The following is a 22,041-nucleotide window of genomic DNA, read 5'->3' on the forward strand; positions in this document are numbered from 1 at the left end:
GAGTTTGTTTTCCACTCACCTACTGAAGGACATCTTGCTTGCTTTTAAGTTTTGGCAAATATGAATAAGGCTGCTGTACACATCTATGCGTAGGTTTTTATGTGGAATAAATTTTTAGCTCCTTTGGGTAAATACTGAGCGTGTTTGCTGGTATATGGTTATATGGTAAGAGTATGTTAAGTTTTGTAAGAAACTGCCAAACTGTCTTCCAAAGTGGCTGTACCATTTTACGTTCCCACTAGCAGTGAATCAGAATTCTTATGGCTCCACATACTCACCAGCCTTTGGTGTTGGCCCTCTTTTGGATTTTGGCCATTCTAATGTCCCTATATGTCCCTATAATGTCATTGCCATCTATAGTGGTATTTTACTGCTATTTTAATTTGCACTTACTGATGGCATACAATGTGGGGCCTCTTTTCATATGCTTATTTGTTATGTGTCTGTCTTTGAATGAGGTGGCTGTTTATGTATTTAATCCATTTTTTTTTAATTGGGTTATTTATTTTCTTGTTGGATTTTAAGAGTTCTTTGTATATTTTGGATAATAGTCCTGTACCAGATATGTCTTTTGCATGTATGGACAGAGGATCTGAATAGACATATTTCCAACGAAGGCATAAAGATGGCAACAGACATACGAAAAGATGCTCAGTGTCATTAATCATCAGGGAAATGCAAATCAAATCACAGTGAGACACCACCCTACACCAGGCTGAGCAGCTAGTATCAAAAAGACAAGAAATAAGGATTGACGAGGATGTGGAGAAAAGAGAACCTGGTACACTATTTGTGGGGGTTGTAGATTGGGGCAGCCACTGTGGAAAACAATATGCAGATTCCTCAAAAATTTAAAAATAGAAACACTGTATTTTCTAGTAATTCCACTTCTGATTATTTATCCAAAGAAAGTGAAAACACTATTTTTTTTTTTGAAAACACTAATTTGAAAAGATATCTGCACCTCTGTGTTTGTTGCAGCATTATTTACAATAGCCAAGATATGGGAGCAACCTAAGTGTCCATTGGTACATAAGTGGATAAAGGAGATTTATACACAGTGGAATATTACTCAGCCATAAAAATGAGATCTTGCCATTTTGCATCAACTTAGATGGATCTAGAGGCTGGCTACTCTGCTAAGTGACATAAGTCACAAATACAAATTTGTCACAAAGACAAATACCATATGATTTTACACATGTGTTGTATAATGTTGTGTGGTGACTGGTGGTAACTGCTCGTATTGTGGTGTGTGGTGATTAATGTATAGGGATTATCTAATCACTGCATTGTATGCCTGGAACTAAAGTGATGTTGTGTGTCAACTATACATCAGTAATAATTTTATTTTTTTTTTAAATTTTTTTTTTCAACGTTTATTTATTTTTGGGACAGAGAGAGAGACAGAGCATGAATGGGGGAGGGGCAGAGAGAGAGGGAGACACAGAATCGGAAACAGGCTCCAGGCTCTGAGCCATCAGCCCAGAGCCTGACGCGGGGCTCGAACTCACGGACTGCGAGATCGTGACCTGGCTGAAGTCGGACGCTTAATGGACTGCGCCACCCAGGCGCCCCAGTAATAAAAATTTTAAAGAAAAAAAAAATAAATGTGATGTTGCCTATCCTTGTATTTGTATTTGATAATTTTTCAAATCATCATATTCAAGGCATTTTTTTTTTTTTTTGATACAGACTCAAGTCAGGGAGGAACAATGAGATTTAAGTGGAATATCTGAAAGTATTTTTCATAGAGTGCTTGGGTTTGGTTAAAGGGAAACAAAGAATCTGGGGTTTCTAATTCACTCATTAAATGTTCTGTTTTTTGTATTTTTGTCTGGTTTGTTTACAGATGTTCAGCCTGTTGCCTATGAGGAGCCCAAACATTGGTGTTCAATTGTCTACTATGAATTAAACAATCGTGTTGGGGAGGCTTTTCATGCATCTTCTACTAGCGTGTTAGTGGATGGATTCACAGACCCTTCAAATAACAAAAGTAGATTCTGCTTGGGGCTGTTGTCAAATGTTAATCGTAATTCAACAATTGAAAACACTAGGCGACATATTGGAAAAGGTAATTTTGTCATTTCCCTGCGTTCAGTTGAAATGAGTCCTTTGCTGTACTTGCCGTTTACTATGTATCATGGAAGGTGCTGGCACAGAAGATGAGCCTAGAGCATGGGTGCTGCTCTCCAGTTCTGCTGGTGAATGTATTAAGACCTAATCAGTCCTCTTTTCCTTATCCTGCTTAGTTTTACTTCTTAGTACTTAGGATCTGAAATTATATTATTTCTGTGTTTATTTTTTGAGTATCTTCCTGATTGGAATGTAAGCTTTACAGAAATACGCATTGTTCATAGCAGTATTTTCAGCAGTGCCTGGCTCATAGTAAATACACAGCAAATATTTGTGAAATATAGGAGTGCTGGTGGAAGAGTAGAATTTATTAATTGAGGTATTTGTGGAGTATTTTGAGTTGAAGTGCCTTGTAAGAATTTTCTCTTATGTTGGAGGAGCCGGGTTACAGGTAGGGAATCCAATTTGAATGATACAAGTTTCCAGTGGCTTCACCACTATTCCTCCTGCCTTTTAAATTCAGGTAACAAGGTTTTATTTATATTTCATCCTGCAAGACAGTTGCCACAACAAACAAGGAACTTTCCACACCTCCGTGAAAGGGCAGAGTCCCATGCATCAAGTGGCCAGGAAGGAAACCTATCCCAGGTGGAGTGTATTACTTGTCTCCTAAGAAGTGTAGTTTTTACCACTTGCTGTTTTTGGCTTCTTTGACTTGAGAAAGTCTTAGTCCAAGTTAGGAGAAGATGTACATAATTATCGTTGTAAAGTGATTTCTTGTAGAAGAGATTCAGCAAAATACTATGGCCAAAAATAAGTTGAAAAGAAAGTTTCCATTCTTTTTTGACTCTTGCCATCTTGGTGCAATTTTGTAGGTGAAATGCCTCACTTCTATGCGTTGATTTTCGCACTACAGTAGGGTAATTTAAGAGAAATCTACTTGGTGAATTCTTAGTTCTGGAATCTGTTTTCCCTTTTTTTCTAGTACCCAGTTCTAGGATCCCTTCCTCTGTGTGCCATTTTTATTTGCTCAGAAATAAAACACAGCTTTTCGTATCACAGCCTGATACAAGTCTGTGACTCACATGTGTATGGGGTATGTGTTATAAAGATGGTCTTATTAGCACTGTTTGGGTAGTGAAAAGTTGGAAATAACCTAAACTTTAACTACATAATTTGAAGTTTTAATATTGAAATTACACTTATATATTATTTACATATATATATTTTAAATAGAAAAACCATTCTTTTTAGGGGAAATGAAATAAATCTGTTTAGAATCCCTTCCTGTGAACTGAAATTACATATGTGGTTTAGGGTCTCTTTTTTTTTTTTTTAAGTTTATATATTTATTTTGAAAGGGAGAGAACGAACAAGGGTGGGGCCAAGAGAGAAGGGGGACAGAGGATCCCGAGGGGGGACAGAGGATCCCAGGGGGGTTCTGTGCTGACAGCAGAGAGGATTTAGCGTCTTTGAATGCTGCTGTACCCTCCATTAGTAAAAAGAGTGCAAAATCCTCTGCCAACTGACTCTATGATAGTTAAGAGTGCCAGCTTTCCTTTGAAAGGACTCATCATAGGTGTCTTTTTTGTCTTTTTGCCTTCGCTTTCTCTCATAGAGCTAACAAGTGATTGTTGGCAGAGAAGACAACCTAAGAACTGATAAACGTAATAATCTGCCAGCCTGAGGGTTAAGTCTTGGTTACTTGAGGACCACTGTAGAATTTAGGCAGACATTAAACCTCTTCCTTATCTTCGGCACCATAGGCCCTCTAGTGGTAGCTTCTACCTCCAGACTTTGCGCGGTTGCTGTGGATTAGTGGGTGTTCTTGGTTGCACCCCATACAGCCTCTTTGATTTCATTATACTGATTTATTAAGGTGAGTCTTGGAATGCTCGTCTTTTTAAGGTGTTCATCTGTACTACGTTGGTGGCGAGGTGTACGCGGAGTGCCTCAGTGACAGCAGCATATTTGTACAGAGTAGGAACTGCAACTTTCATCACGGCTTTCATCCTACCACAGTCTGTAAGATTCCCAGCAGTTGCAGCCTCAAAATTTTTAACAATCAGGAGTTTGCTCAGCTTCTGGCTCAGTCTGTCAACCATGGGTTTGAGGCGGTGTATGAGCTCACCAAAATGTGTACCATTCGAATGAGTTTTGTCAAGGTGAGTGGGTTGTAAGCTGTAGCTTAATTTGAGTCACTGTAAATATGTAGTTCATATTTCTATAGGTTATGATTCTAAAAAGTAATTCTTAAAATGCAAGGTGGGATTTACTTTTGACTTGACTTAATAGGTTTTTAAATGATGTTGTTGAATTTAAGGCTTTAACCACTCAATAGGTCTAAGTAGTAATTTTATAATCCAGACATTATAAAATGCATAGTACTGACCATGATTTTGATATGAATAGGGGCTGAATTTATAAAGAATTTCAATTAAAGACTAAATTGCTAGAAAGCATTTCACATTAAAATTGCTTTTCAAGTTCCTTAACCTCTGCAATTTCAATTGTTATTAGATCCCACTGGAGTGACTTAAAAAATTCTTCAGAATACTAATATTATCTTCCAGGTATTTAACCTCTGTTATTAAGGATTCGCAAGGTTGAATGTTTCAAATTTATCATTTGCTCTTGGCCTGATTTCATTGGCATTCCAAAGATGATGGTTCATGAGTAAAATTAGGGAAGAGTTTTAGTTGATACATTTGAGCATCCTGTACTACATCCACTTGGTCCTTACGGGTTTAGCCAAAGAAGAGCATCTGTGAAATGCTGCATGTGGACTTTCTTTTTTGACATTCAGAAGAATAGTCCAGTGTTTCCTTACTGTTTTGCTATAGGTCTGTTTCATGCATCACTTTATCAGCAGCCCCGAAGGCATGCCCCTCTCCATAGAAACCTAACTTTTGTATATTTAATTTCTACTCCACCACCCCTAAGCCTAATTTATCCATGCCAGCACTACTTTAATCAGTAAAGCAGAGGATTTGGTAAATCCAGGCAAATAAAAGTGAAAAAATATATTTTAATCTTTATCTAGGGTTTTAGGTTAAAATATTCCAGCTTCCTTCATCCCAGCTACATTAATTACATTTGCATGCATTGATGAGATCTACAGTGCCTTCCTTAACCGATAGTTAAAAAAAAAAACCAAAAAAAAAAAACCCCAAACCTAAAAACTAAAAGCTTTTTCCTAACAAAATCTGATGTGAATGTACATGAGACTGTAAGTTTTGTTTATCTCATTGAGAATGTATCTCACTGCAGAAATACTTATGTTTTAATTATGAGATATTGTACTGTATTAACTTTCTAAACTAAAAAAAAAAAGAATTCTAAAACCTATCTTGTTCCAAGGATTTCTATTAAGGGACTCCTATCTCTTTCCAAAAGTTCTGCAACTCTGTTGCTTTGAATTCCATGGTGAATCCTAAGATTGGTTTGGTGATCTCTATTGTTAAAGTATCTTTTTGTTAGTATGTTAAAATTGGTTTAGACTGGTTTACAGTTTAAAGAGGGCTTTGCTGTGATATCTTTTCATTTTCTTAGGGCTGGGGAGCAGAATATCACCGGCAGGATGTTACCAGCACCCCGTGTTGGATTGAGATTCATCTTCATGGGCCTCTTCAGTGGCTGGATAAAGTCCTTACTCAGATGGGTTCCCCTCTGAACCCCATATCTTCCGTCTCATAGTGCAGAAGTAGTCTTTTCAATTATATTATTCGTGGACTCGTTTTAATTATAGGGAAACTTTTCAGTACAGATACTGTGAGCTTACATGGAAAACAGATACTACAGCTTTTTTTTTTCTACATAATTGTGACCAATACATTTGTATTTTGTGACGAATCTACATTTGTTTGTTATTCATGTTCATGTGATTAACTCTCAAAAGTGTCGTGAAAAATGTAAAGTAGAAGTATTGTACCCCAAATTCACAGGTTTGGCGTTGATCTTAAACTGGAACATAATTTTGCCTTATTGTCCCAACAACCTGTTATTTGTTCAGTTTTTTGGAAAAATATAATGCGTCACATGATGAAAAATTATAATAGAAAAAGAAAGTATGTGGTGAAAATTCTTCCCTTCTACTTTTAACCCTACAGGAAATGTACTTTCTCCAGTTTCTTTGTCCTACCAGTGTTAAGAAAGTGTAGTTCGTTGTTTTCTGAAAGCATGTGGTAGGAGCTGAAAAGAAACTATAAAAAAAAAATCTTCTATTTGAAGGAACACTATGCACTGCTCTCACAAGTAGTGTTCAGTAAAAGCAAAGTGATAGTTTTCTAGATGATGTCATAAAATGTACATTTACTACAGCTAAGTGTTTGTCTGTTGTGGCTTCATTCAGTATATCTTTTGTAAAACATTTCCTTTTTTTAAGAAAAATTATTGTAAACACCAGATCTCCAGTATATGTCATTTACTCCGAGTCTGTCCCAAGTACTACTTTATAGCTAGTGCATGCGCGGCCTTGTTCAGCTTGGCTACTTTTGGCCACTGTTGCAAGAACTCTAACTTTGACATGCATTAATCTTCTGTTTTGCACTTTGATGGGTGACAGTTTTTAGTGTAATCTTTTGTGTAACACACTCAAGTGACTTGGACTTCGATGCTCATCCTTACTTACTTGGTACCCCTTTTGTATTAACAAACACTACGGTTTATAGATTACAGTTGTAGGAAGTTAGAGTTTTTCTACCTTTTTTTATTTTCGACCTAGTTTATAAGACTGTTATTCTGTAGCTCCAATGTAAGGTGCCTTTCTAATTGCCTACCAGTCTCTGGGTGTCACTCGTGTTGGAAAGTCACACACTCCTCCCATTGCTCTTACTGGCGTCATTTGCCCCTAGTAAGGAAAGGACCTGTGTGCGGTAGCCGTAAGAACCTCTTCGGTCTGACCCTGGGTTGGGGCTGCTGGTCTGGTACTTAAACGAGTAAGCAGTGGTTGTTGAGATAGTTGATTTTGAAATAGTCACATATCAGAGAATGCAGACTATTCTCTCAGTTCCCACGTATGCTCTGTTTTTTCCCATTTATTAGCACTTCCATGGATGCTAATGTCCCAGAACACTAGTCCTCGGAGAGGAAAGACACGAAAACTCTAAAATACCTGTTCGTTCAGTCATGCTTGAAGGAAGGACTTTTAACCTCTCTTTCTAGAGAGCAGCCAAATGGACACTTGGTTATGGCATGAGAACAAAGATGTTATTTTGAAAAAAAGTGACCTAATTTACCTCTCAGAGAAAGCTATTTTCTGGTGCCTTTTGAAAGTATATGGAGCCATGTCAGTCTTCTATTTAAAGTGCTAGTTTGGTTTGACTTTCTCTCCTTTGCCCTTTCTGCATTTTTTGAGGAAAGGAGAATACAGTTCCTTTTTTCTGTGACATTATTTATTGCTTTTACAAAGTGCAGCCAGTGGATGGCTTTAGTTCTGTCAGATGAAGTGCCATATATGTTTCAGCTCACAGTCCTTTGCTGGGTCAAAGGATACTTTCTGACAGTCACCTGAGCCTTCAACATAAGTAAGTTTTACGTGACCTGCATTCTTAATCTTCCACACTTGTGTCAGCCACATGAAAGAGAATTATTTGCCTAGTGTTAGAACCTAGCTATTTATGTCATTCTTTTACTTACCAGGCTTATGGCATAATCTTTGGAACAAATGTGTAGGAAGAAACCACCCAGGTTGAATGACGGATAAGTGTAATCAACTTCCATGGACTTGAACTGGTGGAAACTGTTGAATTGTTTTATTGATGTTTTCAATTGATTTAATTAAAAATTGTTTTTATTCATGTTATGGTCTTTAGAGTTGTTGAGATTTTATGCGATTGGTCTTTTCTGTCTTTTCCTTAAGGAGTTGTGTCTCATGAAGGTCATTACTGAAGCTATTGACCGTTCAGAGTTCCATGGAAGAGTAGAAGCCTGTGGTCTTAACTAAAAGTCATTAACTATATACCCCTGGATTTTAACTGAAAATTTTATGCAGTTGCTTCTGTAATTCCCGGATGTGTCCAAAATCTATGGATGGGAAGTAAAAATTGCCAGTGAGATTTTAAAAACTAAAATTCTGACCAATGAAGACACTTCGGAAAGAAACCATTATAGAAAATTACAGTTTTAAATTTTTATTTAGACTTTGGAATGTTTCATGGTCAAATTTATGAAAACATCATCACTAGAACAACCAGACATTTCATATTAATATTTGCAAGCTGAAAAGACTAGAGTCTGGGAATAATAAAATTACAACCAGGTTGGTAAATGCAAAAAGAGAAATAGAATGAAAATTCATCTGAGTAATGAATTAACCCAAGAAAAAGATATTTGGAAAAACGATTTAAGAGTTGCATTTGGACCAGCGTGTTTGTATAATGAAGTATTATGGTCTGTTTGGTATTGCCTGGCTTATATTTTAGAATGTAAACTATTAGGCATGTTATTGATCTTCTGAAGCTAACACTTTTTCTTTAGAGATTAAGACATCAGTCAAAATGTCAAGTATATACATCAGAATATAAATCATTTTTCACATTTTATTATTATGTAAGGAATCTATGGTAATAGAATTGGCTGGGTTTCTTAGTTGAAATCCACAGTAAGATTCCTAGGTAGTTCAGTGAGCTATACCTAGTAGTATAGAAAGAGGATGTAGCTACTTGATACTTTTCATAACATTTGAGAGTAAGATATCCTTTTAAGATGTAAAATGATCAAGACGTGGTCCCATCTGAAATCTCTTGTCAAGATGAGAACTGGGGCTCACAGGGAACCTGTGGGAAACAGTTCTGTCACAGTGTTCTGTTGAAGGAGAAGATTTGTAGAGAATATGAACTCCTGCCAGTAGCAGAGAACCTCCAGAAAGTCTGATGGTACCTGTTTAAGTACTCTATTTCTGTTCTAGAAAACATCTGATATGCCAGCTTGGATCCGTTTCTTTATTCTCTTTATGGTTGTTTGCTCAGTGTTCCTTTGAATCGTTATCACTTCCCCACTTAAAATGTGTTAATGTCTTTTATACTTACTGAAGAAGGAAGACTCTTGATAATTGAGCTTCCGATGATGACTTCAGTTTTGGATCTGTTAACCTTTAAGAGGATCAGAGCCCTTCTTTGTTGTATTACTTAAATCCTTGTTCACTCTCTCAGGTAGGAATATAAATGTGTGTTCTCTTCATACCCATCAGCTAGATAAGCAAGGATCTTCTAAGATAGTAGTTAGCATGGTGGTTTCAGGCATGTTTGGTGATTTTTCTGGGAGGTAGTTTTCCTATACATTGGTTTGTGGGTGGTCTCTTGAGATACTAACTAGGGCAGCTTTCTGGGGGGCAGGCTCTTATTTGAGACCCATTTCCTCCAGAGCAGCAGCATTTTCCTCTTTGATAGAGATGGGATTTGGGAGAGGTTTTCTTCTCACAGAAGATGCATGTATGGAAAGTGAGAATTCAAGGCATTTCTTCTGCATAAAGACTTTTGCCTGCTGGACAGAAGCTTGGACAGTTCTTTGGAATTCACTGGGTTATAGTTCAGCATTTCCTAATTATGAGAGGTAACAGTGTTTATCAAGCCTTTGTTTTATTGGATTATTCACAATAGAAACTTAACTTCTAAAATACAACTGTGTTACAACTGAAGTGTTACCCTAAAATTGGATGGTTTGTAAAAACCAATGAGAGGTATTTTACATAGCAATTTTTTTTTAAAGTAAGAGCGTGTGATACAATATTTGCTGGTAGCAATTGCTGTTAAACAAATGATGGGATGTTTGGGTGAAAACATCCAGCCATAGAGTAGGTTTCTTCTGTCATTCATGGCAGAGTGAAAAAGGTGTGCATGGTTTTCATCCAAATAATTCAATTCTTGAAATTGTTAGCAATCATTATAAACCATTGTCCTCTAAGGATTTATTTGAAGATACTGTTATTAAAAAGTTCAGAATTTTGTGTACAGGTAGATTCTTGCCCCCCATTAATAAGTAGTGCCTTCTTGATACTAGCTGGTATTAACTATAATAAAACTACAGTGAGGCCAAACAGTCCTACTTTCCGTATAAAGAAGACATTTTTAGAGTCAGATATTCCTTTCTAATATCATTGGAGATAATGTTGCTTTGATTTATTCATGAAGTATTTTATATGTAGGGACTCTTGAAGATAATAGTTGGGCAAGCTATTGTCTTCTTAATCTGTTTGGTTAAAATTGCATTTTAAGGATCACTTATTTTAAAATTGGATCGGATTGTAATCATGAGAACTGGATGTATGTGTGTACCTGCCCATCTTCTCTTAAAAAGATACTCATATGCAGATGATAAAGACCAAACCAGTGGCTGCAGTATAGGTCCGCTTCTTGTTCTGCTTCTGTTTATGTGGTAGAAAATGAAATTCTAGCAATACGCTTCAATTCTGTTACCTTTTTGATACTTATAAAAATGTATTAGGTTTTACTATACTGTGCTTTTTCAAAGCCATAACTCTTAAGAACTTTGTTTTTGCATATTGTTTGCTAATACTTTATTTTAATAAATCTCAAAACCTGCTTATGTGTCTGTTGGGTCTTTTTGTGTGTGTGTGTGTGTTGGGGGGGAAGGGGGTTTCTTTCGGTACTTTCTTTTGACCTAACGTCTTTGACTGAATGGACTTGTAAAAAGGGTGAGTTGACCAGTCGCTGTGACTGGCTGTGTTATCTGTTTGTGTGCGCTAACAATAGGAAATGGATATACCATGCCTCCTTCCTCGGTGGGAGATTGGCTCAGAATGTAGTGTTTCTTCATTCTGTTTGTAAGAGAGTTGGTGTGTTTTTCTTTGTTTAGCTTAGTGTAGTTTAGTTGGATTTGGAAAAAGTATTTAGATCTAGAGTCTGGGGTATTTTCATTTAACTGCTAATTTCCCTTCTGTAGATCTATCTGTAAATGAGCGGTCTTGACTGCATGATTGGGAGGTAGAGTAGTAGCTGTGGGTTCTGCCTGCCTCCGTGGGAGTCCTGGGCCTCATAGTTCTGTTCGCTTTGTGCCTTTAGGCAAGTTGATTAACCACTCTGTACCTCAGTTTCCTGATCTGTAAAGTGAAAGTCTACTGTATAGTATTTTGGGAAAGATTAAAGAAAATACAAATAAAGTACTTAGAGCAGTGCCTGGCACATAAGAACTCATATTTTTATTCTTATTATCTCTTGTATTTCTTCTTTAATTGACAGGAATTATTTCTGATGCTGCTTGACTTCAGTAGATCAACCCTTGATTAGCCACCTTGCCAGGTGACTTTGTTATTATTTTCTCCTTTAAAAAAATTTTTTTTAAATCACAGGTTTTATTAGCCCCACCGAGTACATACTTTTACCACCACTGTGTTGTATATAGGAGAAGTGCAACCTCATTCTAATTAGAAGAGGATGGTGTAAATCTTTGTGCTCCCCACTAGAACAGGAGAAAAACTCACACTAAATATTTCAACCCAAAAGAGTAAATCCAAAAGCTCTTATTTTTCTTTTTGGAGAAAAGCCTTCATCAAAAGAATCCATTTCTGCAAATCAGTTCCCTATGCCCTTTTACTTTAAGTATAAGGTATTTAGTAGTGACTTCAGTGGCTGTGTTGGAAACATTTTTTTAAAGCATTTTCAAAAGCATTTGTTCTGGCATACTCTTTCACTGAACAGTGAGAGGTGTTGGCTTCTCTCTGATTTAAGATAATTAGTTTTCAAATTGCTGCAGCCCAAACAGTTCAGGTGATGAGGGGATCAGCTGTGACAACTGCTTCATTTTTCTTTCAGATATGACACTCAATAGCTAATGCTGTTCCACATTTACAGCAGTTGCGATGCAGTTCCGATTTTATACATATTTATAAGGAGGCTGTCAGTAGGCTAGGGCAAGCTTATAAGAAAGTACTTAGAGCTCTGGAGTATATATCGTTCAAAGAAGGAAGCATTTTTGTTTAAAGTTCCTCAATTTAACATGTTAACTACTGCTGTATATTTGTTGAATTGGTAAGCCTATTATTAATAAAGATTTGATTTTTTTAAAAGGTGGTGTGTTCCCTTGATCTAAGTCACTTTGTGGTTGTAGTTTAAAGAAAGGAGGGTGGGACTACAGGGAAGGTATCAAAAGGGAGAGTTGTTGGTCGCTTTTCGTATTAGGGTATGTGGGATGGGAGGTGGAGGGGGCATGCAGGTTGGTGGCCAAGGCTCATTATCTGAATGGTGTCACCTGGATGTGTGTAAAATTTCTGTGAGAGGCGGTTCCTGAGCCAGTTTTTGGATATTGGGGGATCTATTTTGAAAGCTCCTCATACTTTTGTTTTTATCTTTTACCCCTTTCCCTACCCAATAAAAATCTCACCTAATGTTTCTTCATTTTATTTTATTTTATTTCATTTTATTTTTTAAAAATTTTTAATGTTTATTTTTGAGAGAGAGAGGGTGTGAGCGGGGGGGAGAGGCAGAGAGAGAGGGAGACACAGAATCCGAAGCAGGCTCCGGGCTCTGAGCTGTCAGCACGGAATCCAATGCAGGGCTTGAACTCCCTGACCATGAGATAATGACCTGAGCTGAAGTCGGACGCCTAACCAACTGAGCCACCCAGGCGCCTCAAATGTTACTTCATTTTAAATACTATTTTTGTCTGTGCCCCATGCCGAGGGTTTTAACAGTACAGAAAAGGATAAACTAAAAAAACCACAAACCAGTAGCTAATTGGTACACATATACGTGTTGTAGCATGTGTACCCTTCTAACCTGTTGGGGTAGACGCCCTCCATTTTGTCTTCTCCTGTCTTTGGCAAAAATTGAGCTGATTGTGAACAGAGTTGTACTTCCTTTTTTGAAAGAATTCTCAGAAGTTGGTTTGAGAGCGTTTCTTGGATTTGATATGCCCGAGAGAATATTGTCCTCTCTTAACTGTCTTCTTTTGTTGAATGGCAGACTTTTTGCAAAATGTACAACATCAAGCCTAGCTATCCAGGTATTTTAATGAGATTGCTGAAGTGACCAAGCCAGTTGGGATTCAAAACAGCCTGTCAGAAAGAAGGAAGATAAGACCTTGGGAGTTTGGGAGAAAGAACGAGTTTTTCATTCATTGCATTTGTCACCATCTAACATACTGCCAATTTTATCTCTTTACCCTGTTTAGAGACTGTCTCATCTCATGGAAATAGAAGCTGTCTGAGGCCAGGCCTGTGTCCCCACTGTTAGGGCAGTTCTTGACAAATTCTAAGCCTCCAGTATTTGTGGAATGAATGAGAATACAGAGTAAGCTATGATTTCTCATAGTAGAATTCATCTTTTCAATTATGTAATGTGATCTCAGTTGAATGGTTTATAGCTCAGCACTAAGTATTTTAATTGTAATTAAACATTTTTAAGTGTTTTATTTATTTTTTGAGGGCAGGGAGAGAGAATGCCCAAGTGGGGGAGGGGCAGAGAGAAGGGGACAGAGGATCTGAAATGGGCTCTGTGCTGACAGCACAGAGCCTCATGGGGGCTCAGACTCACAAACTGGGAGATCATGACCTGAACTTAAGTCAAACTATTAACCGAGCCACCCAGGCGCCCCTAAATATCAGATCTCTTATTTGCAGGCCTCATTGGAGACTCAGAAATTTTAAGACCAATATCTCTTCTTTCTCCTTGAACTTTGAGATCTTTGCCCCAAAGTTATCAGGTTCCCTGAATCGTTGGTTAGAGAAACTACAAAACTAACGCTGTTAATTGGAGCTTTACCCTGTCGGCACTTAATATTTCCCACAGAAAATCGAAGGGCACAGTTTACTTGATGTGTTTGACCAGAGAAATAACCAAGAAGTGCTTTTATGTTTCGTGGCTTGTGAGGGTGGCAGTGTTACGAACTCTGTAGCTTGATTTTAGCACCCTCATTTAGATCTCATAATAGCACCCCCAGTTGTTGTGCATGAGGGACAGGCCTTTAACTGCATTTGGGTCGGGTACCACAAGTAACACCTTTGAGAGACAGCGCATAGTGACCATATTTGTACTTCCGAATACAAGATTAATTTTGCTGAAGGGTGTATGTGGGATTGTAGGCGGTAAAAAAGCACAGAGAAGTTCAAAGGGCTGTCCCAGCATCCGTTAGTAAGATTAATGATAAACACTCCCCAATTGCATTTTCTTCACATAAAATTCTTTAAATTTTACAGAGTTGGCTTCAGCCAAAGTAGAGCAGTGAGGGGGAAGATGGTGAATACAAACCAGCTATTTACGTATAAATGGTATACGTAAAGATCTGCAGACTGCAAAGATCTTCATACGAAAACAAAGGTATTTTCCTTTTATTGTCTGTTTAATAAACTGCCGGAAGTTAACCAATACCCATCCTCCCCATCCTCAATTATGGAGCACTGTGTCCAACTGCAAACCATACTTCCCAGCCTCCCTTTCAGCTAGCTGATGGTCACGTGACTAAGGATAGGTGCAGAAATAGGTACCATTCAGTGCCGTGCTCCCAAGGGGAATGTTCTCCTTGGCCCTTTCCCGTTCCCAATGGCTAGGATGCAGATATGGTGGCAGGAGCTAGAGAAGCCACCTTGAGATGGACACTGAAGCCAAGGGGTGAGGATGACACAATTGTTCTCCTGGAAAGTTACGTGAAAAACTTAGGGGTGGGGATTGTCCTTTGTTATGACAGTTCAGACGGTACATACTGCTTGCTCATTCACTTACTCTCACCAGATCCTCCCCGAGTGCTTACTACAAGTCGAGCTTTACGCCAGGCAGTGCGGTAGAGCTGTGGCAAGAGAGTCCGCTGTCGCATGGGAGGCAAAGCTATAACATAGTTGAGTGTTTTTGACCCCTATCTGGTTAGGGTTATCGGATCAGTTTGGAAGGTGGAGAAGAAGCAGAAACGAAGAATGAAGGAGACTTTACGAAAAAGACTGCTCCTATTTTTTTTTTTTTTAATGTCTCTATTTTTGTTCTGGCTTTGAGCATTTCACCAGGTGGTTTGCTCATTCATTTGAGTAACATTAGATGTCAGGTGTAGGGTAAACTGAATAAAACCAAAGTTCTTTCCTTCAAGGATCTTCATTCTGGTCGATGGAGACATAAAACAAGAACAATGAAATATATAGAGCAGTGGGAAGTTCTAAGGAGAAAATGGAGGAAAGGGAGCTTTGAAACATCTAGGGTTGGGCAAGGTAGCTCAGGTTTCAGATCAAGGATCCGGGGACGGTCTCATTGAGAAGGAAATCTTTGATAAAGTTCACGAAGAGGTGAGGAACTCAATGTGTGAAGCAGCGATTTAATTGATTCTTAGTCAAGACAATCCAGAAAGCATGAATGATCCTACAAAGTAGCTCTCCACTTCCCTGCAGGCAAAGGAGTGATTCAAGTATAAATAGCTAAGGGTACAAACTTAAATTGCATGTTCTTTAGTCTCTGCGGGAGACCCAGTAATAACTGTGGTGTTACATAGATGGAGACAGGAGATGTCAGTTGCTCACAATTTTGTGGATTACCACCTCCAGGAAACTGGCCACTTGAAGGGCCAGTCAATAAGGAGAGTTCAACTCAATATTGTATCTCGTACAAGTTTAGTTTAAGGCTGAAAATGAAAGGCAAAGGGTTCAGGTGAAGAGCCCACAGGCAAATTTACCTGCTAGCTCTGTCTTTCCACTGTAATTCATTCAACAAAGACTCATCGTCCATTTTGTGTTTGATAACACTGTGCTAGGCATTGGGAAGACAGCAGTGAACACGGTGGATGTTGTCCGTGACCTCATACAACTTACTTGGTAGCAGGGAGAGAGGCATTAGGCTCCAAATTACACAGTTATTTAATAGCTATGATAAGGGAGCTGACTAATAAGGGAGCTGACTGGGGCCTATGAATGAAGGGAACTGATCTTCTCTGAGAACTCAGGCAAGTCCTTTTGAAGGAGAGATGTTTAAGTTACTCCTGGAGGATAAGAAGGCATTCGCCAGATGAGGGAGGGGAGACAAATAGCTCAGGCAGGGAGACCCTAAGGGTTAAAAGTACAAAAGAGTATGAGGAAATGAGGCTGCAGTGGTTGGGCAGGGGGGGTGGGGGGAAGGGCAGATGGTGCTGGGTCTTGTAGGCCAAGATTAGGGCTTTGTGGCAAATCCTGAGGGCAAAGAGAAGCCACTGGAGCATAAGCTGGGGCCTGAGGCAGACATTGGGCTCAGATGTTGCTCTGATCGGAGAGGGGAAAAAAATGAATGTTGGGCTTCAAATTTGGGTGGCGATGGTGGAGATGGAGGGGATAGATGGAGTGGGCTGGTTTGTGGAAGGTGGTAGACTGCATGTGGGAAGATGAAGAGTTTGGGGTCAAGGAGGACCACTGTGGCTTTCACTTCGGGCAGCCAGGTGCTGGTGCAATTTACTGAGATGGAGAAGACTGAAGGAAGATCTAATGTTTATAGAAAGATGACGAGTTTCAGAGCTTGAGGTTCCCTGTGAGCTGTCCAAATGAAGATAATCGAATGGGCTCAGGGACCGGTCTGGAGCGAGTCATTTGAAAAGCACCTGAAGCCATCAGAGTGGAGGAGCTAGTTTAGTGAGAATGTGCAGAGAGAGAAAAGACCAGGGACAGCTGCCTTCCTGCTCTGGGCACACCTGCCAGAAAGGGGCAGGCTCCTTTACCAGTTGGCAATAGTATGTCCCATTTGAAGAACTTCAAGTCGCCGAGGAAGAGCAGTTGCTGTTAGTGCTGCTGCGAACACTTCTGAAATGGTCATCCTGGTTAATGATCAGAACAGCTTGCCTTCAGAGCACTTCCTGCATGTCAAACATGAGCTCGGGATGTCTCACGAGATGTTGAAAATCCTGTGCGGCAGGTCCTGTTATTATCTCCATCTTACAGGTGAGGAAAGCGAGGCTCCCGGAAATCCAGAAACACGATCCAGGCGTAGCATGGATGGCCACGGTCAGGTTACCTAGTGCCAGGGCTAAAGCTCTTAGTCACTGCCCTATGCTGCTTCTCCCTGGTCCCTGGCATCTGCAGGCACCTTCCCTAATTTCCATCCTACCTCCCCCTAAACCCCCATCAGAAACCTGTGCTCAGCCCTCTTGTCTGCTCCCAGTGGCTGGTTATGGGCATAGGCATTTGGGCCTATGCCATGGGTCCTGTTCATATTTCTAGCCTGCCAGGTCCAGCTCTCCAGAGGTGGCTCCAAGACTTCACGGGACTGATGGAAGAGCAAAGGGCAGAAGGATGTGTGCATACAGACTTACCTCCCTGCTATCCGTCTAAATGTCCAATTGCCACATTGTAGTGCACTTACCCTGCGTATCAATAGAGGGCAGACATGAACTCAGCCACATCCCTGCTTTCCGGGGGAGAATGTGGGGCTAGGCCCATTACTGCTCAACCAGTCTATCTCTAGCCTAGAGAAGCAAATGAAATTATTCAGGGTCACAGTGCTGGCAAAAGCGGAGCCCCAGTCCAGTCCCTCTCACCAACCCTACCTGGTTTCTAGATTTGATCTCTACATAGGCCCAGTTACCTAAGAGTTTATTTCAAAAGTATCTGTGTAGGGGCGCCTGGGTGGCTCAGTCCATCAAGTGCCTGACTTTGACTCGGGTCGTGAACTCTGTGGGGCTCAATCTGTGGGTTTGAGCCCCACGTGGGCCTCTGCTGACAGCTCAGAGCCTGGAGCCTGTCTCAGGTTCTGAGTCTCCCTGTCTCTCTGCCCCTCCCCTAATTGTGCTCGCTCTCTCTCTCTCTCTCTCAAAAATAAATAAACATTAAAAAAAAAAGTGCCTGTGTAGTTGAAGTGGCCAGGCCATTGATTTAGGTGGCAAAACCAGTGCAAGGCAGCAGACAGAGATACTTTGCCAGCTGTCTCCGTCTTCGTTAGCACTTCTCAGCTTTAACCTCTGGAGGCCTTGGGCCTGTATTGTATCAAGGGAGCCCAAGCGCCTTGTGGGATCTCTCTGGCTGTAGCCGATGCTGGCCTGGAAAGCTTAGGCAGCCTCTAAGCCAGTCATCCACTCCTATTTTCCCTTGCAGGGACTTTGCACTGGTGTGGTCACAGTAGACAGCCCTAGTGAGAGCACATCCTGTTTTGGGTTCAGCTTCACCTTTCGGCACTGCCGCCTCGAGCCTGAGGCTCAGAGGACGAGCTAACGTCTGGATGCTAGCTGGCGTGTTCACGTTTGTTAGCACATTTCATTTTCAACCCTGTAGAGCTAGGTGAAAGAGCACCCATTTCACACATGAGGAAACAGGCCAAAATAGATTAAATGATGTGCGTGGAGTCCCATGGCCAGCGAACAGAGGAGCTGGGATTTCAAGCCGCTCAGACTCCAGAGCTTGTGCTCTGACTACTTTGCATACTGCCTTTAGATGTACCCATTGGGAGATGTGGAGAAGGAGTACTCTGCCTCTTTACAGTCTCCTCCCCCTCCCAGTCCCCCACATCACAGCTAAAAAAGGGGTTCCTCTTATCAGCTGGGCACCACTTCAGGATGCCAGTCAGGGGCCCTCATATTTCCTTACATTTATTCCATTTAATCTTCTCTGCAACCAAGGGTCATGCAGATTAGCTGGGTTACCATTACTGTAGGCTGGAGAGGTTTGGCTACATTTCCAAAGACCTCACTAAAATGTTCTGTGAGGTTTTCACAGAATTAGCACCATCAGGGGGTGGTTGGGGTTAGCATTCCAAGACGTGGTTAATCCAGGTGAGACCCTGTCTACAGCTCGTGTGTCCTGCTTCCTGGATAGGGGCCAGGAGGGAATCTTGGGCGCTCACTGGCCTAGGACTCTGGCCCTAGCAAACCTCCCCTGCCCACCCCATCCTCCCCAGCTTGGGTCCTTAGACATCAGTCACAAACGGTGTGCGGAATTGTGTGCCTGTCTGCATTTTGCCTGATGCAACATCCTAGCGTTCTTTAGGTTCTGAAAACCCGAGTGACCCCCCCCCCCCAATGGTTTAGCCCTACTGAATCAGATAACCTACCAAATCTATTTTTAGTGAAACATTCTCTAAGCTCTAGTGCCCCTACTGAGCTAGGTACCTCCTGAAACTATTTTAAACCCCCATAAAGTAGACTCCCTAGAATTAGGTTAACTTTGAAAATGGCCAAGGTTATCACAAATCTTTCTATTCCCTCTCAGGGTCTTTCTAATCAGCTCCTCACAGCTGGCTCTATTCATCCACTGCTCCTTGCACCGCCCCCCCCCCCCCCCAACCCCATGTTCTCCAGCGCTGGCCCCTGCCTACTGTGGGAAGAAGCCGTGAGCAGCTGATCCCATTGCTGGACCCTCAGGCCCTTCCATCACCACATGGTGCTGGTCTACAACTGGCTCTTAGAAGGGTTCAGGTCTTGGGGCGCCTGGGTGGCGCAGTCGGTTGAGCGTCCGACTTCAGCCAGGTCACGATCTCGCGGTCTGTGAGTTCGAGCCCCGCGTCGGGCTCTGGGCTGATGGCTCAGAGCCTGGAGCCTGTTTCCGATCCTGTGTCTCCCTCTCTCTCTGCCCCTCCCCCGTTCATGCTCTGTCTCTCTCTGTCCCAAAAATAAATAAACGTTGAAAAAAAAAATTAAAAAAAAAAAAAAGGTTCAGGTCCAAAAGGCTCTGAGAGCAAAAGAGAGGGCCAGGTGGAAGCAACTGCCCTGTGGAGAAGGTCTCCATGGAGCCTTTACAGGGAATTTTTTCTGCAGATAAGGCAGCAATTCCTTTTTTTTTTTTTTTTGAGAGGGGCTCTGAGAAAACACTTCGCAGAACAACTACCTGATTGACGCTGAGTAAAAGCTAGAGAGGAGAAAGTATCATTAAAACTGATCTGGCTCACGGCGAAGTAGGAGGCAGATTGAGCTTGAGTGTTGCCCGCTAGCTCTGCCCTTAACCCCCTTTCCAAAGTGGCGCGACGAATGACCAGAGCGTACTCAGCACTGGGTACAATTCGGTGAGGTTTTATTGTACAAATGTGGTCCCTAGAGATGTGGGACGCGGATCTCCGACCACAGGGTGCTGCAGGTGCGACCCTGTGCCTCTAGACTAGCTTCCCCTCCCGTGCCCACAAAGAAAACTGAACCCTTGGCCCTGAGCGAGACCTACTTAAAGTCAGCATCCCCTCACTTCCCCGAGGGGACGCAGCCCCCAAAGGCCATCATTTGCAAGTCCGGCTGGGTTCACTCTCGGATTCTCGGGGGACTGGGGTCCTCGTGGCGAGGGGTGGAAGAGGCGGTAGCAGCCGCGGGAAGACAGCCACCCGGCCAGGGAGTCTGGATTAGGCAGCCCCCCTGGCTAGTTACGCTCTCGCCGAGCCATGCCTGACCCTCCGTTGTGCAAAGTAAGGGAGTCAGCAGACGGTGGGGAAGGCTCCTGCGTCTGGGCTGGCGCGCCGTCTTCCAGGAAGGCACCCCGGCTAGACCCGCTGTCCGGGGAGGGGGAAGAGACTCCTCCAGGGGATCAGAACCTTGGAAGCCCGCGGCTGCTGGGATCGGGACCCTACGCAGCCCGCGAAGCCTCCGACTCCCTTTACGCCCGCCTTGCCGCTCGAGGTCGTAAAGGGTCTTTGGATCAGGGCGCGGCGTGCCCAGGGGCCAGCGACCCCCGGCGTCGGGCTCGCCCTGCCCCGCTCCTACCGGCGGCCGGGGGTGAGACCGGGACACTGCGCCGGCCGGCTCTGGCTCACCCCGCAGCTACACCGGCCGCGACTTCCAGGGCGCGCGGGCGTCGCGCAGCGAACGGTCGTGGGGCAGCGCGGCGAAGGCCGAGTGGCGCAGCTGGCAGCCTATGAAGAGGACGACGAGCGCCACAGACAGCAGCAGCAAGAAGAAGAGCAGCAGGTAGGTGGGCAGGTCGGGCTTTGTGGCCGCGCCGTCCCGCATGCCGCGCGCCGTGGCCAGCTCCAGCGGCAAAGCGCCCTCTGCCTTGACCGTGGCCGCCAGGGCCAGCGCGCCGCCTCCAGCCGCCTCCGGGCCGGCCGTGGCGTTGAACACGTCGCCGTACATGACCCGCGAGGCCGCCGACCCCGGCCGGGCCGCCTCACTTGGTGTCGCGCGGACCAGCGCCTCCGGGCGCCTCCATGGCGCGCCCCTCCCGCCCTGCTGCGCGCACCTGACCGGGAGCCGGTGCCTTCGGGTCAGCCGGGGCCGCGCCGCTCCCTCGCCTCCGCGCTCAGCTGCCGTCCCTGCGGGTCGCAGCCGGGCGGCCCCAAGTGCGCGACCCTCGGGCTTTCCCTGTGTCCTGCCGTCGCCACCCGCGGTGCCCAATCACCCGGCTTGCCGTTTTGCAGCCGCGCTCTCGGCTCCGGCCCCCAGCTCTGCTGAACTCCGGGCTCTGGGCTCCCCCAGGCTGCAGCGGCGGCGGGAGGCGCCCGGGGAGTGCGGCCACAGCTCGGGTGCCTGCTCGGCGCCGGGACGCCAGGTGCACCGAGGGCAGGTGGCGGGGAGTCCTCCGGCGCCGCCGCGGCTGCTGCGTCTCGGAGCAGGCGGTCCTGCAGCCGCGAGTCCCTGTTCAGATGCCCGGTGTGCGGCGAGTCTGTCCCCACTTGCTTTGGCTGCTTCGCTCCTGTCTTCAGCAGGAGACTGCGCTCCGAGGCGGCTCTGAGCGCGCTCAGGTCCCGGGCGGGGGACGGGAGGGGGGGCGGGACTGACAGCGGCTGCCCCCGGGGAGCGGCTGCCAACCAATGAGGGCGAGAGGGGACACGCTGCGACTGCCCCGGCCCGGCCTCACATCACTTACGGCCAGAGGGACACACAGAGAGAGGGAGGGAGGAAAAACAGGGTCACAGAAAGACTGACGGGCAAAGAAACGGTTACAGACCTGTGAACAGAGACACGCGCAAAACAGACTTGTGGACAGCAGACCGACTCAGAGGCAGGGCGCGGCTGGACGTGGACACCTGCTTTCGTTCTCCTAGATATCCTCCCTCCCGGTGAGGCCGGGTGGGCGCGGAGCCCCACTGGCTGCTGGGTAGCGCAGGCAGGGCACACTGCCTCTGGGGGAGGCCCCGGGCGGTGGCAGAGGCACTCGGAGACTAG

At 43.5% G+C, this 22,041-nt stretch overlaps 2 protein-coding genes across 2 annotated transcripts in view; one reads left to right on the forward strand and one right to left on the reverse strand.

Moving 5' to 3' along the window:
* SMAD5 (SMAD family member 5) overlaps positions 1-12,100 on the forward strand; it is a 50,616-nt gene extending 38,516 nt beyond the window's left edge. The window contains exons 5-7 of the mRNA XM_047084993.1: positions 1,853-2,074; positions 3,985-4,241; positions 5,629-12,100. Coding sequence (XP_046940949.1) covers positions 1,853-2,074; positions 3,985-4,241; positions 5,629-5,772 — 623 coding nt within the window. The 3' untranslated portion in view covers positions 5,773-12,100. The remainder of the gene's footprint in view (positions 1-1,852; positions 2,075-3,984; positions 4,242-5,628) is intronic.
* An 8,597-nt stretch (positions 12,101-20,697) lies between these two features.
* On the reverse strand, positions 20,698-21,009 carry SMIM32 (small integral membrane protein 32). The gene has a single exon (XM_047077371.1). The coding sequence runs from the start codon at positions 21,007-21,009 to the stop codon at positions 20,698-20,700; it is 312 nt and encodes a 103-aa protein (XP_046933327.1).
* Between the last annotated feature and the right edge of the window lie 1,032 nt (positions 21,010-22,041).

The sequence above is a fragment of the Lynx rufus genome, unplaced genomic scaffold (genome assembly GCF_022079265.1).
Source record: "Lynx rufus isolate CCGP_SWC_20201006 ecotype Redwood Valley unplaced genomic scaffold, mLynRuf1.p SCAF_1, whole genome shotgun sequence".
NCBI lineage: Eukaryota > Metazoa > Chordata > Mammalia > Carnivora > Felidae > Lynx > Lynx rufus.

Excerpts from the sequence above, each read along its gene's own strand:
- SMIM32 (XM_047077371.1), bottom strand. The coding sequence starts at position 21,009 with ATGTACGGCGACGTGTTCAACGCCACGGCCGGCCCGGAGGCGGCTGGA.